The sequence below is a fragment of the Serpula lacrymans genome (genome assembly GCF_000218685.1).
Source record: "Serpula lacrymans var. lacrymans S7.9 unplaced genomic scaffold SERLAscaffold_16, whole genome shotgun sequence".
Classification (NCBI taxonomy): Eukaryota; Fungi; Basidiomycota; class Agaricomycetes; order Boletales; family Serpulaceae; genus Serpula; species Serpula lacrymans.
Window position 1 is genome coordinate 667,083 of NW_006763305.1, and position 15,724 is coordinate 682,806.

A 15,724-nucleotide genomic window follows, 5' to 3' on the forward strand; every position below is an offset into this window, starting at 1 on the left:
AACGCGTCCCACGGCTTTACCCCGCTCACGTGCACTAAGCCACACCACTACTAGTAAGCCAAACCGCGACCATTGGAACGAGGATATTCGTTATCCATTGAAGCCACTGGCAGAGACAGCGGCTACGACTCTTTTACGACGATAAGAAGTACAGAACGCAATCAATGGCGGATTTGATTTCTTTGTTGACTTTTCCGAAGACGTCTAATGGGTTCACTGCGTTGCGTTCAGCGAGCGAAGTGGTAGATGACGGGTCGGCACCTCCTCCTCGCAAGACACCCCGCTTGGACGCCGACTCTGACTCTGCATCTGCATCTAGGTTTCGCAACAAGGGCAAAAATGTAGAACAAAACGGTCCCTTTAAGATGGAGATCCGTGGGTTCGCTCGTACGTGTCTTATCTCTGTCATCTGCACGTCTTGAACCCATGTTCACTCCTAGCGGCACGAATCCCTGAAAGCGTCTTCAACGCCGAAGTTACACTCTTGAATAGATTCATTGAGACAGCTCTAGGAAACTCCGATATCAAATATCTTCCAGCATCTTATGAAACGATCTATTGTGCTTGTCGATCTCTCATTTGTGCTGCACATAGGGGTGAGGCATTGTATGGGTTCACTAAAATACAGCTCGAAAAATGTACCAGTCGTATTGCACGCGAATTAGAGCAGAATAGAGACAGAGGCGTAGATTGGATTGATCAGTTTGTGCAGGCATGCTCATGGTTCGAAAAGCAAGTAGTACGTTCAGCTTGTTTCTTGGTTTTTCTTAGAGAGGTGCTTATGAATGTGCTATAGGCACTTCTTCAATCTCTTTTGACATATCTAGATCAGGCCTATGTCCTGAAAACCCCGACGTTATCCACCACGCGGTATGGTCCTTGGGTCATTTCCCCCAGAACATTTAATCCATGTTATTTGTTTGAAGTGTCCTCGCATACTCACTTTTTAAGCGAAGTATCCTCGAAAACAAGGTAGTCATCGACAGGCTACGTTCTGGTGTGGAAGCGTGGGTCACGAAGGAGCGCAATTCCAAGTCCGGAGCATTTGTTTGATATCTTACCGTGTTTATTCACCTGGCTCTCACAGACTCCCGCACGAAAAGCGAAATGTCATCAAATCCCTTGTACACCATCTTGTAACCCATCACGTGTATAGCACGATCTTCGAGACCTTTTTCATTCAACAGACCGCTGCGTTCTACACTGCCGAATCACACCAGAAAGTGGAAGTAGACAAGATAGATCCGCAACTTTTCCTTCATCATTGTGACGCCAGAATTAAAGAGGAGGAGGGGAGAGCAAAGACCGTTCTACTCGAAGGGACTGTTAATGCAGTGGCGGAAACAGCTCGGCAAGCCCTCCTGGAGGGAAGGTTGGAGTGGCTAGCGAAAACAGGTACGTGATTTGTTTTATTCCTATGCTGGGCCAGGCGGTTCAAGTTCCAGCAGCGGTGGGCCCATTAATGGGCAAGAAAAAAGTTGAAAATCTTACTCCCATGTATGGCTTATTCTCCAAGGTCAATGGATTAAAGATCCTTTGCGCCGAGTTTAAGTCTTACGTCGAGGTACATACTTCACTGTTTCATGGCCACGTCATATAACTAGCTAAATAATCTGTTCTAGGTTACCGTACGAGACATCGTTAATGACAAAGACAACGATGAACAGATGGTAGACAAACTGCTAGAATTCAAGGTTTTCACGGATACGGCTATCACTACGTCTTTTGCAGACTCGCTGCCCACTCCTACTTCCCATGGTGTGGACCTTAAAGGACCGAAGCAAGTCAACCAAGAATTCGCTTACGCATTGATCGACGCATTCCAGAAAGGATTTAGAGCGCGTCGAAATAAACCTGCTGAGCTGATTGCGAAGCACCTCGACCGTCTCATGCGTCGAGGCCAGAGGTCGCTATCTGACGATGAGTTCGAAGCGAAGCTCGATGATTCGCTGGCGCTATACAGATTCACAGATGACAAAGATGTCTTCAGGACATTCTACCATCGTGCGCTAGCGAAGCGGTTGTTACTCGAACGTAGTGCATCAGACGACTTTGAGAGGGCAATGTTGAAGAAACTGAAAGAGAGTAAGCACGCCGTCTCAACCTTGTCCAGCATACTCACTTTTTCGGTCATTATAGAGTATGATCCCGAGTTTGATATGGGCGATCAAATGTTTAAGGACCTTGCTCTTTCCCGCGAGACTATGCGGGAATTCCATTCTCGTATTGCGGACGACAGTTCAGCGTCTAAGCTCACTGTCATGGTTCTTCAGCGTAGTGCATGGCCATTTGTTGCGAGGCAGATAGACACCGATCTTCCACCTTCTGTGAGTGGCTTCCTTTTACCTGCCCGTCCTAGACTCACGATTCGGAATATCAATATTACATATAGATGCAAAGCGATATATCTTCATTCTCGACGTTTTACAAGATAAAACATCAGGGCCACAAGCTCGATTGGGATCATGCGCTTGGGACGGCTACTCTGAAGGCCAATTTCGCGGCTGGGACGAAGGAGCTTACTGTCAGTCTCTACCAGGCTGCTGTCCTTCTCCTCTTCAACGAAGAGACAGAGCTTGGATACAGAGAGATACACGAACACACGAGAATGGGTAGGTAATTTCTGCCTCTGTCAATGATGGTTCGGGAGGTGCTGAGGAGGTGGGCTCCACAGATGATGCCGAGTTGAGACGGACGCTTCAAAGCCTTGCTTGTGGGAACAAGAAAGTACTTACAAAAGTACCCCCTGGACGTGATGTGGATGACGATGATGTGTTCCATTTCAACCCGAACTTCACAGACAAACTTCGAAGAGTACACATCAACACTATTCAAGCAAAAGAGACGGTACGTTCCTAGCATGATGTAGTATCTGCGAAGCGTTGACACTCTTCCTCACCGTGGGATTCAACTGCACCTTAGCCTGAGGAATCAATACGCATGCAAACACACATAGAGGGAGACCGAAAGCTCTATCTCGACGCTGCGATCGTGCGAATCATGAAAGCGAAGAAAGAGCTGCACTTCGAGCAACTCAAGGTGTTGACCATCGACGCAGTGAAGGGCCATTTCATACCTGATGTGCCCATGGTCAAGCAGCGCATCGCGGGTCTCGTAGAAAATGAGTACTTGAGTAGAGATCCAGACGACATGAATTTGTATTTATATGTAGCATAGCATGAAGTGGGAGAACGGGGAGGGGACAAATTAGGCTCTACATCTCCTTCCATGCATATAAATACGACGCCCACGGTGATTTGGGCGGGGCGTTGTAGACAGATTGGCTAATCACCCCCCTCAACATTTTATACCGATGATATCCGCGCCAGTGTGATACCAACAAGTTCATGTTGATAAATTCCATATGCTGTGGGACGGACTACGTTGTATAAGAAACATCCTTGAAAATGAGTTGTTAAACACAGTCAAAACTTACGAAGTTCCCGTTTCTGTAGGCTACAAATGGCTCTCAATGCTCGACTGGATTACCCAGTTCCTACTGATACATCGACATCGATATCAGCGTTGTTCAACATGGTGCGAAGAACATCTGCAATTTGGGCGTGTAAGTTCTCTTGAAGTATATCAGTATAACAGCAGTAAGACAGTACAGGGAAAAAATATTAAGGCACTCACTTGCACGATTCACGGCTTGTATGTACTCTGCATTCGCCACCTCCATCTCTTCTTCTAATTTCTGCAAACGTTTCGCCTAAGATATCAATTAGGGGATGAATAGTCGAGACAGGTACAATTCACAACTCACTTGCTCTTCTTCAGGTTCTGGGACCGGTAGTGATTGAATAAGATACTCTACTTGCTTCGCCTTGACCATGAGATCTGTGACGAGCTCTCTCTTGTTTGCTGATTCAAGTGAATTTAATACCCAGCCATATTCAAGTCCTCCATGAACGAGGAACTCACCCTCGAACACCTCCGGCTGATCGTACTTGTCGGGGTTGCGTTGCTTCGTGATCGGTATATCATTACTGACTTGCAGAAAGTTGGAGCGTGATGTAAGATAGGCAATGGTGCTGGACATGATGGTAAGTAGCTGTACAAGAACGTATGGTGAGTCGACTCATGGTGACAAGTTTTAGTGCAGACAAAACGTACTTGCTGGGTTTCATCTTGGAGTTGAGTTATGCGGTCCATGTGTGATAATTCCTGCAGCATTGCGCTGCTTTGCAGGCGATGTTGCAGAAATTGTGCTTCAGTCCTGGTGTTAAGGACGGACTCGGATATTACTAGTATATCTTCAACATTTCAAGTTATCACCATGACCCGGTCACGGTCGTGACAAAGTCGGGAGTCACTAGTCACTCCGAATTCCGATTGTATCGCAGTGAACATTCGAAATTTAGTATTTTACACTCTCCAAGTCCGAGTCATTCATCGATATTCATCACTGGAAGTTCGTGGACTCTATAAGCAGATGTAAGTTTGTGGACTTGCCTTCTGAAAATGCAGATTCAACGCAGCCTTCAAAAGGCTCGCACTGGGCCCAATGTGTTTGAAACTGCAATATGATCTAGCTGTATTGCGACAGCCGGCAAACTGTTGGAGATGTCTTCTACCTACCAGTGGTTATAGGTCGATATCCCAGTCATTTGAGCCGGCCACGATTTTTTCTTATCAAATGTGTTCGCTTGCATCTCCTACGATAAATTCGAATATGCTACCGGTGCAACTTTCCAAGACTAGACTACCCCCAATGGGGCTTGAACATCAATCTTATCATTATACCGATATCTGTGCCATGAAGCTCAACCTAGGATCATGGACACCGTGATCACCACTCTGGCTTCATCTGTATTATCACAAAATCTTTGAATCACTGTAACAGCGCACCTGACATTATTTTACCTATGCTCAATGATACTCCGGTGGTATCACAGGATCAAACACTACATAACAAAATGTGCAAGTTTCCGGTCCACCTGTTGTCATTCCTGTGAAGGTCTTATAGAGATGCGGCTTTAGTGCATCGACTGGATAATTGTTGAAGTTTCTCGGGGTCTGTCGCCTCAACGTTGTCAGCCATAACTCATACACGGGAAAGGTTGCAATTTCAGTTTGTTTCATTAATGAGGGTACTGACAACCATAATATGCTCCAACCAAACTAAGAAGTGTTAGTAACTTCTCTAGGAGATCTCTGACATCCTGGGGGTAATTATGTGAGCGGCCACACTCATCTTCACTCTTCCAATACGCCTGACAATATGAGTCAAACTCAGCCGTGCTTGAGAAGCAGTTTGGTGTACGACCTAACACCGCTGCGCAGGTAACGCAGCTTAGTTCTTGTGATGTTTACGGATGTTGGATTGAACGCAAGCTATCAATCCTTCAGTACGATTCTTACCGAACATTCCCGCACACGTCTTCAATATTTCATGAAAGCTTTCGCAGTGCCATGACAGTGGGCCTGTAAAAGAGTTTGCCAGATTAATGTGAAAGCAACCGGATTCCTCGGCAGGTATGGTACTTGTAAATTATAATGCAGTAATAATGCACTTCATTAGACCTTCTTATCGTTCACTTAATTTCTGGTGTAGATTTTTTTTGGACATACTTCAAGTTTCGACACTCTCATTTCTGGATCTGGACCGAGTTCGGAGATAGTCTGTGTGCATCTTGTGATGGCATCTGTCTGGAGTGTCTGGCAGCACTGGATATGTGAGACGTGGTGTTACTGCGTACCTTGCTCTAGGGCTCCCCATTATGTATCAGGTCTCTCTTCGCTACTGCTATACTGATTTCCACAAGCTCCGCGCTAAATGAATTTGCCACAATGCCAAATCAGGACGAGTAGTTCAGGAATAAGATGCATTATGGTCTTGCGGTCATGCAGCGCCTTTCAAGTTTTGTATTAAACATATAATTGTTTCCTTCTGATAGCTCTTTAAATATCCCCTACTACATAGGTTCTACTTCCCAGTTCAATCGATGGAGTTGAGGGCAGTGCATCCCAACGTATCTTATCGTGGTCGCTGGCATCGCTCTTCAGAAGATACTTGTATAGCCTCATGGTGCAGTTCCTCGTTTGTGCTTCAGGTATCTGGAGGATGTTTGAAGATTCGGTGCGGAAATTAGACGTGTCGAAAAGATCCATGGAATGGCGGTACTCCCATGCTCGTATGGACTATCACGCGTGATGGCTCTTCTGAGCCCTTTACAGTCGAAAGCGGAGATATGGAACCTTCTCGGGAGCTCGTTTTGTTTGATGCAAATCGTATACCCGACTTTTCTGAGGGTGTATACTGTATAGAAGTCACGCTAGTAGATTGGGCGTCCAGTTTGGAAGTGGAAGCTATTATTGTGGATTCAGTTAGTCGAATTTTGCAGACGATAGCCGATGATATCGCAGCTAATTTTTCTCTCCTATACGCAGGAATCATCGTTGCTGCCCTATTCTACTGCTGACGCTATCTTGGGGCCGACTCCCATACTGCTGATCGGCGACTCCATATCTTGCGGATATGCCGTATCTAAGGAAGACGGTGGCCAGCCTATTCCTCGTGGTTATCTTGATGCCTTTCCCACTATCGCACAGCGCTTGTTAAGCAGATATGGAGGCTCGCCTCATATACTGTTTGAAACTATATCGTATCCCGGTGTGACTTTGGTCAACCCTACGGCGGAGGAGGCCGAAGAGGGCATGGCGGAAGGCATGTTAGCCAAGTTTTTCCAGGTCATTGTACTCTTAGTATTCAACGTTTCACTTTTCATCTGATGAACACTTTACAGGTCTCACCCTGGGACTCTGCCTTGTGCTCCAGTCATAGAAACAAGCCATCCGTAGTGATGATCGCTCTTGGTAACACATCTTTCTTTTTCCTTTTATGCTAGTGCTGACACTTAAATAACAAGGCACCAATGATGATGCATTAGATGTATCAACAGAAAGTTTCTCAGCGTCATTCAACGAGCTCATCGGACGGCTTTTCCAGCTGTACGAATCGTCGCTCGCTTGCGTTATTTTCATTGTCAGCTTTTCAGGATCCCTTGAAAGAAATCCAGCTAATATTCCTTACTTCACAGGAACCATTTCCAGACTTCACGGAAGGCGACGACATTGAACCATCGACCCTGTCCTCTTGCATTCCAGCCGTCTTCGAACAGCTCCGTCAGCGATATGAACACGTTACGTTTCATAGTATTAACATCAGCTCGGGGATTGAGCGCAGACACACTATGGATGGATTACATCCCAACGTAAAAGGGCATGAAGTTCTTGGGAAGAATCTTGCAGATCAGCTCTGTATTATCTTGAAACCTGTAATCTAGGTGCACAGTTCCCTGTACACGCTGTAGCATAGATTCTAAATTTATTACAGATATCACCAGCTTCAATTCAATGCAAGTTGCGTTACAGTGTATTTGTCATGAATAAAGGGGGTCAGGATTACATGGTATGAACGTTTTACCCTGAATCACTCCACTGATAGTTCGTATTTTACAACAGTGCTCCATACACGCCCCCACATACGATATAAGATGGATACGGTATCCCGTGTAGGGATTTCTCTTCTCGCGCTGGCTTGACTCGGGGACCACACTGGAACCCGCGCTGTGTTACAGATCAATCATACTTTTCCATCTTAAGAAACCATTCTCACTTATGTAGGTACCACTTGTATGAGGCGTCAGTTAGCACAGCGATACCACTTGACAGCCCAACCTCGAGGTAAACGTCAGTTCAAGACCTTGCACTCAAGTACCCACCCTGCGTCATGAAGGTATTCGTTTCAAAAATTTTTAGAATTCCGATACGCTGGCGACACGTACAGTCTACATAATCCAGGGATCAGCCGGTTGGTGCCTCAGAGACACAGGTCTTAAAAGTCTGTCAAACAGATGAGAACGGTTTGTACCATTGGAAGTTATTCGTAGCAAATTCTGGTTCCCAGACAGCAGGGACCTGGCACAATATTGTGTAATCCAGCGATAAAAATATTCGGATGGAGCACCGCGGGCTCAAAGAAGCCAAATCTCGCGGGACAAAGGGGCTTTATAAGGTCGGGGATATCAAAGCAACAGATGTTGAAAAGGTGGACCAAGTTTGTGCAAGCACAGGGACGCCAAAATATACTGTGGATGATAAAGATAAGAATTGCCAGGCATGGGTTTACGACGTTGTGCGCACTTTGATCAAAGAGAAGGTACTAGCCGCAGGTGCCATTGCGTTGCTGGACAAGGTGCCTAAGGAAGAGGACCGATACGGACATACACTTACAACGGCTGCTTCTACGATAACTTGTAGTTTATTTATGTTGAGCTCTCTTGCCGTAGATTGTATAGTAGTGAACTTACTCTGCTTCATCGGAATTTCTTGCGAATGCTGTCGTCCATCAGGAATTCCTCGTCATAATGTCTTTCCAGTAGATTCTGAACATGAGCCGCCCAATCACACTCCGCCATCTCACACTACTCAAAGCCTTCACATATTCCCAATGCTCCGGATACCACCCTGCACACTCCCAACCGATCAGTGCTGCTATTCCCCATCGCTGTTCACCATCGTCCAAGGCTGTGCGATGGACTAGAATGTTCGAGATGTGGAGATCGCCATGAGTAAAAACAATACAGTACGCATTGGTGCGAGCCAAAGAACGTTCAACTATGGATAACCAGTTCCAGCGGAAATAAGGGCTTGCGATCTCGAGTAATGCTGTATTGAAGGACGAGATATCTGTGAAGGGACCTTGATCAAAGATGATATGATCCGTGCATGGTTTATGTCCCGCCCCGCCAACATAATACGACTCTCCAAGAGGAGTAAGGCGCCGGAAGACCATCTCTCGTAGTTGTCCAAAGACAATGTCTTTTTCATCACCACTAAGCTCGTCCCAGGCCTCCTCCAAGTTTTCACCATCTACCCACTGTGAGACTATATACGTCTCTATTATTTTGTCTGGTTCGTGTGACTCGGTTTGATAAGTACCGAGAACCTGAATTGGAACAGACGGAGCATATTCGCGAATGAAGTTCATTACTTCAGCCTCGCTTTCACGAACGTTGCGTCCATACTTCACAACAGTGTTGAATCCCTGTAATACGATCTTCTTTGTAGTGATGACACCTTGATCACTCAAAGTGTCTCCATGTACAATTGCATCAAGTAATTCTGGGGGGTGGCAGCGTCGTACGAGGAACAAACTGAGAACCACAAATGTCGCCATGGTTGGACTCCGTTTCCTGCTAAAAACGAATATATTTATATAAGTCAATTCGGTGAATATTAATTAGTATTCAGTGATAATCCGTCGGGTAGGTGAAAATAGAACGAGTGCTCACTATCATATTACACAGTGGTCTTGGGCTAGGGACAACACTGCAGAAGACAAACGAACGCAAAAGCTGGGTCAGATTAGCAGATAACGAAAGTCTAAAGCGCCAAAAGCTATAAACGGATGCACCACCGACCTGTTCACTGACTTATGTTGATAGTTTGCTCGAAAAAAAACAGTGAAAATCAGAAATTGCACATCATATTTCATCAAGATGAGTCAATGAATTCGCCGTACACCAATATGGTTTTCGGTGCAACTTGAACACTGCACAAAAACGTGCGCAGTTGCAGATATATTGAGCAAACTCCGCGCGAACGACTTCCCACCTGCTTCATCAGCTTATTGTCCGTGCAGATCGGAAACAAGCACTGGCAATACGAACGTCGGATGCTATGGAACTATCGTTTCAAATTAGTTTCGAACCCTGACGCCCAGTCAAAAGTTAGAATTATAGATTAATAAGAAAGGATACAAAATTGCAGAAGTCGTTTGAGATCTTACAGTAAAAATTGCACTATCATATATATCATTATTTCCCAAATAACCCGCCCCAATTTCGGGATGGTCTAATGATAAACATAAACAATTCTTTTCCCATACGTTGAATCATTGCAAAATGTGTCAACACTGAAGAAAGAAGTTCTAAAGCTACTAGAAACTTGAACTAAATCCAGATGATATTATAGTGAGTAAAGTTTTCATCATTCATCAAAGATATTCCAGCTTACCTGGCCAAAAATTCAAATACGCAGTTCAGTAGCCTTTAGCGCAAAGTTAGGCCCGGAAGATTGCTCGGAAGAAAGGATGGGATCGACAGCCAACACGCTGCTAAAATGGTCCACCAAAGGGCCTTGTGTCACTGTTTTGACCTGGTGATGTCTTACATTCAAGCTGTTCGACATATTAGTCTCATAACTCGAGTTACCAAACGGATCAGTACCTGGTCAAAAATGAATTTGCAAGAACTGTACGTTACATGTGAGTTTTTCCCCATAAAACAGGACTTGGGTAATAAAAAACGGACTCTTTGTTTGTACCAGGACCAATCCAAGATAACAGATAGTTCCTTGAGCTGTTACGTACTAGCGGCCTTAGATGAGTTTCCATCGAGCCATGCCTATTTGTTATGGACATACCACTATCATCTCTAAGATGTCAAATAAGCTGTCATAATGTAAGAGATATACTTGTTTAAAGGTTGTGAAAGGTACCCACACTGCTGCCACACCAGCACCAATGGCATAAAAAAGCAACTGGTCGATAAGGCGTCTGGTCCTGCATTACAGCTTTGGTGATCAGTTTAGTCGGACACGGAGAGTGTACATACCTTTTAAGGCTTGAAGTCGGACATTGCATGTGCAGGAAATAAGCTAGGATTGCCGCACTTGCCGTATCAGATACAATGCCCATTGCAAAGCATCCATAGACATATGACTATTAAATGTTATCATTACAGGCTGACCTATGGTGATAAAATCACTTGCACCGGCATGCTCCCTGAAAGTCAGCCAAGACTGTCTATATATTATGCTATTAAAGAATGAGTTTTCATACATCATGATAAAAATGCAGCTAAGAAATCACCTATATGCACAAACTGCCAAGGTCAGACCTTGAATAAGAATGATGAGCGCCCCTAATATTTTTGTATTCAGCTCTTTATTTCACGTACTATAACGAATCATAGCTAAAATGACCTGTTTGCAAAATTAGATCATGTAAGAGCAACTGTTCAGACACTCACCAATAATATTGGGATATACAGCTTCATACTAACTATGCAACGATAAACGTTAGGGGGGTTTTCAGAGGTAGATATCGGCTTACGGGTCCATATTCGCCAAGCGTAGTACCTTGAAAATTAATGAATAAATGCTTATAACTAACACTTTGGTCATCTTACAGGTTTACAACAAAGATATTCAAAAACTAAACAGCCCAAAACCATAGTCAAGTACAAGGACGAATCAAAGGAGGAAAAAACTGGTACATACCCCGATAATGTATGTCACCTACAAATGATGCAAGGAATTATGAATGGATCAGTTGTTTCTCGAACGGCTCAAGCTAAGAGGCGCAGTTTCTACTTACCGACATAAGGCTAGCGAAAGTGAGACGTTCAAGTCAAGTAGGATAAATGGCATGAATTTGATCGCGACTACTCACTGGCTAATAGACAGTATGACATCACTATCCGAGAAATTTACGATGAGATAATAATCCATGGAAGCGACCGCCATTCCTGAGTGAGCACTTTCCAGTATCCTGCACAATTCATTCATGAGCCAAAGATCTACGGAATGAAAAGAGCTACATACCAAACAACAGCAACCTGTATTATTATGATACTTTCAGATGAAGCAGAAAATAGGACAAGGGTATTCAAACTCACAGTCAACTTAACGCCCCATCTGTCCTCGGGGTAATTCCGGTAATATAGAAAGGTCTGCATGCATGTGATACCATATAGCCTGGATGCAAGTAAAGAAGGATATAAGACCGCCATACATACTAAAGGATTCTGCACTTACACCATAGCAAACATGGTACCTAATTGAGGTCCCCGCATAATCAGTTCTGCTAAGTCTGCCATGGTAGGGAATTACAGCTGTTTGGACTCGAAAGGACGAGTGGCAGTAACTAATGTAACAGAGACAAAGCATCGATGAAGACACTACTGTATATATGAATACAGCTAGCCACTGAAGTTCCAATGAAATCTTTTGCTGTTCACAGCATCAACCATAAAAATCTGCCCAGACACGGCCTTCATCGGTGTCTCGCATCATCAACATGATAAACAGCAAATTATCAGCAATTGTCTGCTTGTAGACAACGGATATCGTTGCCGAGAAAGTGATATCCCCCACCTTTCCCCACGCATGATTACTCCCATGTTCCACCGAGGCCGGGGAACAGATAGATAAATTTAGCAGCCTCCTTCAGGATATCTTCAGACCGGAACCTCATCTCTTCTCCTGTTATTATGATGGCTTCATCTGTCAATAACTTACCTCACGGGATTTCCCACTCAAATTTGACTGATCTTCAGCCTCCTAGTGAAACTCCCAGGTTAGTGTAAGAACGCAACTGATAGTTCACGTCTGTTGGACCCAAGTTGATAGTACTGGGATGGCATATTCTAGAAACGAAAGTTGATTTAGTAAACAGCCGACCATCATTGTATCGTCCTCCAGGTAGGCCAATGAGGTATCTGTACAACGATAACACGATAACAGATAGGGAGTATAGTATTGACATGCAGCTGCAGAAAGGGAAATTGGTGACGGAGTTCAAATCGATGTCTGGGGTCCGCACTCACCAAGTGTAATACTGGAAATGCTGTTTAATCTGGTAAAACAAGGAGGTATGTTTGAGTAGCATTCAACGTTCAACACCCAGATTCCAGTTTCTGGCAGCAAATCGCGAAGATATAAAGTGGGGAGCCACCTGCTTCTGATTTGAGTAGGAATATTCCTTTGCTTCCGCTTATATTATCTATCATTGCACATCTAGTCTTTGGGTAACAGTGCAATCTTGTCATCGTCATCACGATCTCTAAATCCCATGCTAAATAAATAAAAACCATATCAGAGCTATTCGTCTCTTGAACCAAATCTACCATCTAGCAATAAACTAATCCACAGATATATCCCGGAGTGTCAGTTGTCCTTGAAAGCCAAGACTACTTCGTAACAGATTGCGATGGAGGCAGAGCTGAGGCACCATCCGCGAGTAAGATGGGTGTGGATTTCTTTGGCTCAGGTTCGCCCATAGCGTCCTTCACAGCCTGATTATTCAATAAATGAGCATAGCGGGGTTGGACGAAAGTGGCACTAAGAATGACAAAAAGAAAACATCGTGAGTGTCTCGTCATCATTGCAATGTCAAATTTTTTCCTACGTTGCTTCGACAAGCACAGTCCCTTTCTGGTCCTCTACTCGCCCAGCTACCTTGGTCTTGCGACCCTTCTTCTCAGTGAGAGTAACTCTTACAGTTATGAACTAGAGGGGGAAAAGGAACGAGCGATGGGTATGGCATCGAAGTCAGAGACTGGTCTGGATACAACTCATTGGTCCACTTACCTGATCAGCAAAAGTGGGAGCACGGTAGTTGATAGACAGATTCGCAGTGACACCTATTTTATCAGGAAGATTACTGATCGCCTTGCCAGTGAAAATCAGCGAAACTGCCAAATTGCAAGTTTACGAGGATACACCTAGGGATGGAAACTCACAGTTCGAGCTAAACTCTCGTCCAAGATAGTCGCCAAAAGACCACCGTGTATTATACCATCATGCCCACAAAGACCCCTTCCGACATGTACAAACACATAACTCTCGCTCTCGTCATTTTTACACCTAACCAGTGGCGGCAGGGCTAATTTTCCAGGTCCTTTCAGAGCTCCCGCTGTGAGATTGTTCACTCGTCGTTCCTCCGAAAGCCTCGCATAAGGACGAGTCTCATACCACTCGTCTGCATCAGACTGCGCGCGAAGAGATGCGAGAAGTGGGATTGACTGGAGTTTTTCTTCGAGTGATGCGGTGTAGGCGAGCGAGGATGGCGATTCTGGATCTGAAGGTGGGCCTGGCGCAGGTCGGGGTGATATGAAGGTGAAGTAAGGATGAGGGAAAAGAGCACCAAATGTGTAGGCTGAAAGAGACAGTGTTGCTGCTAGAGTAAAGTTACGCAGAATTCTGACAGGTCGAATAGCCTGAGGACGCGCGGCTGTCGAGAAAAGCTTCGACGATGCAAAATGAAGGCGAGGAGAGAAAGACACGCCGCGGCGAAGGAGGTTCGTGGTGGACATTATTATGGCCTGAGTAAAAGTTCTATGATAATAATAAGGGTGTATCTGCCCTCACGCTTGGACACGGTGAGTTTTGATGACTGTTGCACCTGTAGACAAAAAACTGGAAAGACGTGGACTGAGCTAGAGCGGGCCTTGATATGTTACTTGAACGTCAAGGGATGATAGGCACTGCCCGTAGTACTCCGTGGCTCCTTGTAAGCTTGATCATACTAAGCAGCGGGAGCAACTTGAAAACAGCCGACATGCACAAAAAAACATTATCACATGATGATCATATGAGTAGTATAACACACCTCATTCATGTGGTCTCAGTATTATAGGACAGCACTAGCTAAAAATTTGTCTATATATTTTGAAAGATTTCCTATGTGTTGTACTGTACTGAATCCGACCATATTCGGTCCATAGTTTTCGATTGATCATTAGCATGGACCAGTTACCTCTAAAATGTGTAAAGCCGGGGGTAGCATAAATAGCAAAAGGGCGTTAGGGACTCGGAGCATCTCTCCGTATGTGGCAGGAACTACATCTCAGGATGACGGGAAATACATCGACCTCATTGCTCAATTTTCCATTGGGCTTTGAGATAACATGGAAGGTGGTTCAATTATTACCACTTCAGATGCTCGAAAGGGCGATTTGGCACTGGCATCCTTAGGCTGAATTTCATGATCGCGAAGTCCTTTATCCTCTTTGTCTGAAAAAGGCTCCAAGGCAAATTCTGAGACTGGATTGGAGGTGGAGATCCGATAACGATGCTGTTGACCTTTCTGTCGAAAGCATATCAACAAAGATAAAGCTCCATTCTGGTGAGCCTGAGGTAACTCAAAGAGTGCCGTGGTGACGCGACACTGATTTGTGTCATCGCTGCGTAACCCCCCAAGTCGAGCGTTTAAAATGGCCATCATGCAGTTGGCATATCTGTTAGTTTTGGTGATTCTGCACCTAGTTGTGCTATCTATTTTCCCTTCTTTCTAAATCACTTTCCTCTTTATTCTTTTTGCTCTATTGTTCAGTATTCACTGAGCATTCTAATTTTGCCTTTGTGGCTGATTTGCTTACCTTTGTTTACAAAACTTCGGACTAGTATTGCAGAGTCCAGTATTCCTATTCTTTAGTTACTCATATTGGACTCTAGTTCTGTCCCTGTTAGCTCTCAGCAAGTGGCTAGACACTTCCCAGAAGTTCTCAATTGAACAGGTTATGAGCCCTGTGCTCTAGCCATCTTCCTGACTTCATACCTCATCATCCAAGCACCCTACTGCTTATCCCTCTTGCAAATTGTCTTCTGGGTCTCTGATAACCCTCTCTATCATCTCTGTTTGCTTTGATTCCATCTGGATCACTCCCTATAAGCATTTGTTGCTTGGAACCTCATTTTGGACGCTTTTTTGGCCTTATCAGTGCCATATCTCACCCAATCCTTATCTGATCGTCCCCAAACTCCTACCATTGTCTTCTACAACCTTGAAAACCCAAGGAGACTCCTCAGAGTGGTGGATTTTGAGTTTGATTCTCCCTGTGAGCCCCTATCATTGTCTGATCACCACTTCCACCCCTATTATACTCCTCCACTCCCTGTGCTTCGTTTCTGGCCATACTTGGCCTATCTATTG

General features: G+C 44.7%; 5 protein-coding genes across 5 annotated transcripts; 2 read left to right on the forward strand and 3 right to left on the reverse strand.

The window, feature by feature from the left end:
- Positions 1-100: 100 nt before the first annotated feature.
- On the forward strand, positions 101-3,658 carry SERLADRAFT_453586 (uncharacterized protein; the record flags this gene model as incomplete). Its single annotated transcript, XM_007323700.1, has 11 exons — positions 101-387; positions 441-739; positions 797-870; positions 927-1,034; positions 1,088-1,395; positions 1,449-1,564; positions 1,623-2,085; positions 2,140-2,327; positions 2,393-2,612; positions 2,675-2,847; positions 2,923-3,658. 11 exons carry the CDS (start codon positions 165-167, stop codon positions 3,175-3,177), a joined length of 2,427 nt encoding a protein of 808 aa, XP_007323762.1.
- Positions 3,659-5,825: 2,167 nt separating this feature from the next.
- Positions 5,826-7,289, forward strand: SERLADRAFT_418412 (uncharacterized protein; the record flags this gene model as incomplete). The annotated part of the gene is made up of 5 exons (XM_007323701.1): positions 5,826-6,329; positions 6,394-6,693; positions 6,750-6,819; positions 6,873-6,988; positions 7,044-7,289. The coding sequence occupies 5 exons, from the start codon at positions 6,132-6,134 to the stop codon at positions 7,287-7,289; spliced, it is 930 nt and encodes a 309-aa protein (XP_007323763.1).
- Positions 7,290-8,353: 1,064 nt separating this feature from the next.
- SERLADRAFT_411635 (uncharacterized protein) lies at positions 8,354-9,184 on the reverse strand (the record flags this gene model as incomplete). Its single annotated transcript, XM_007323702.1, has 1 exon — positions 8,354-9,184. One exon carries the CDS (start codon positions 9,182-9,184, stop codon positions 8,354-8,356), a length of 831 nt encoding a protein of 276 aa, XP_007323764.1.
- An 851-nt stretch (positions 9,185-10,035) lies between these two features.
- SERLADRAFT_418414 (uncharacterized protein) lies at positions 10,036-12,156 on the reverse strand (the record flags this gene model as incomplete). Its single annotated transcript, XM_007323703.1, is given in 17 exon segments — positions 10,036-10,235; positions 10,379-10,412; positions 10,432-10,459; positions 10,511-10,570; positions 10,623-10,729; positions 10,780-10,825; positions 10,880-10,907; positions 10,968-10,992; positions 11,040-11,071; positions 11,123-11,148; positions 11,199-11,224; positions 11,290-11,307; positions 11,387-11,396; positions 11,462-11,560; positions 11,614-11,627; positions 11,688-11,766; positions 11,827-12,156. 17 exon segments carry the CDS (start codon positions 11,886-11,888, stop codon positions 10,036-10,038), a joined length of 894 nt encoding a protein of 297 aa, XP_007323765.1.
- Positions 12,157-12,163: 7 nt separating this feature from the next.
- On the reverse strand, positions 12,164-14,332 carry SERLADRAFT_479271 (uncharacterized protein; the record flags this gene model as incomplete). The annotated part of the gene is made up of 5 exons (XM_007323704.1): positions 12,164-12,560; positions 12,618-13,131; positions 13,199-13,299; positions 13,381-13,461; positions 13,533-14,332. 4 exons carry the CDS (start codon positions 14,103-14,105, stop codon positions 12,981-12,983), a joined length of 906 nt encoding a protein of 301 aa, XP_007323766.1.
- Between the last annotated feature and the right edge of the window lie 1,392 nt (positions 14,333-15,724).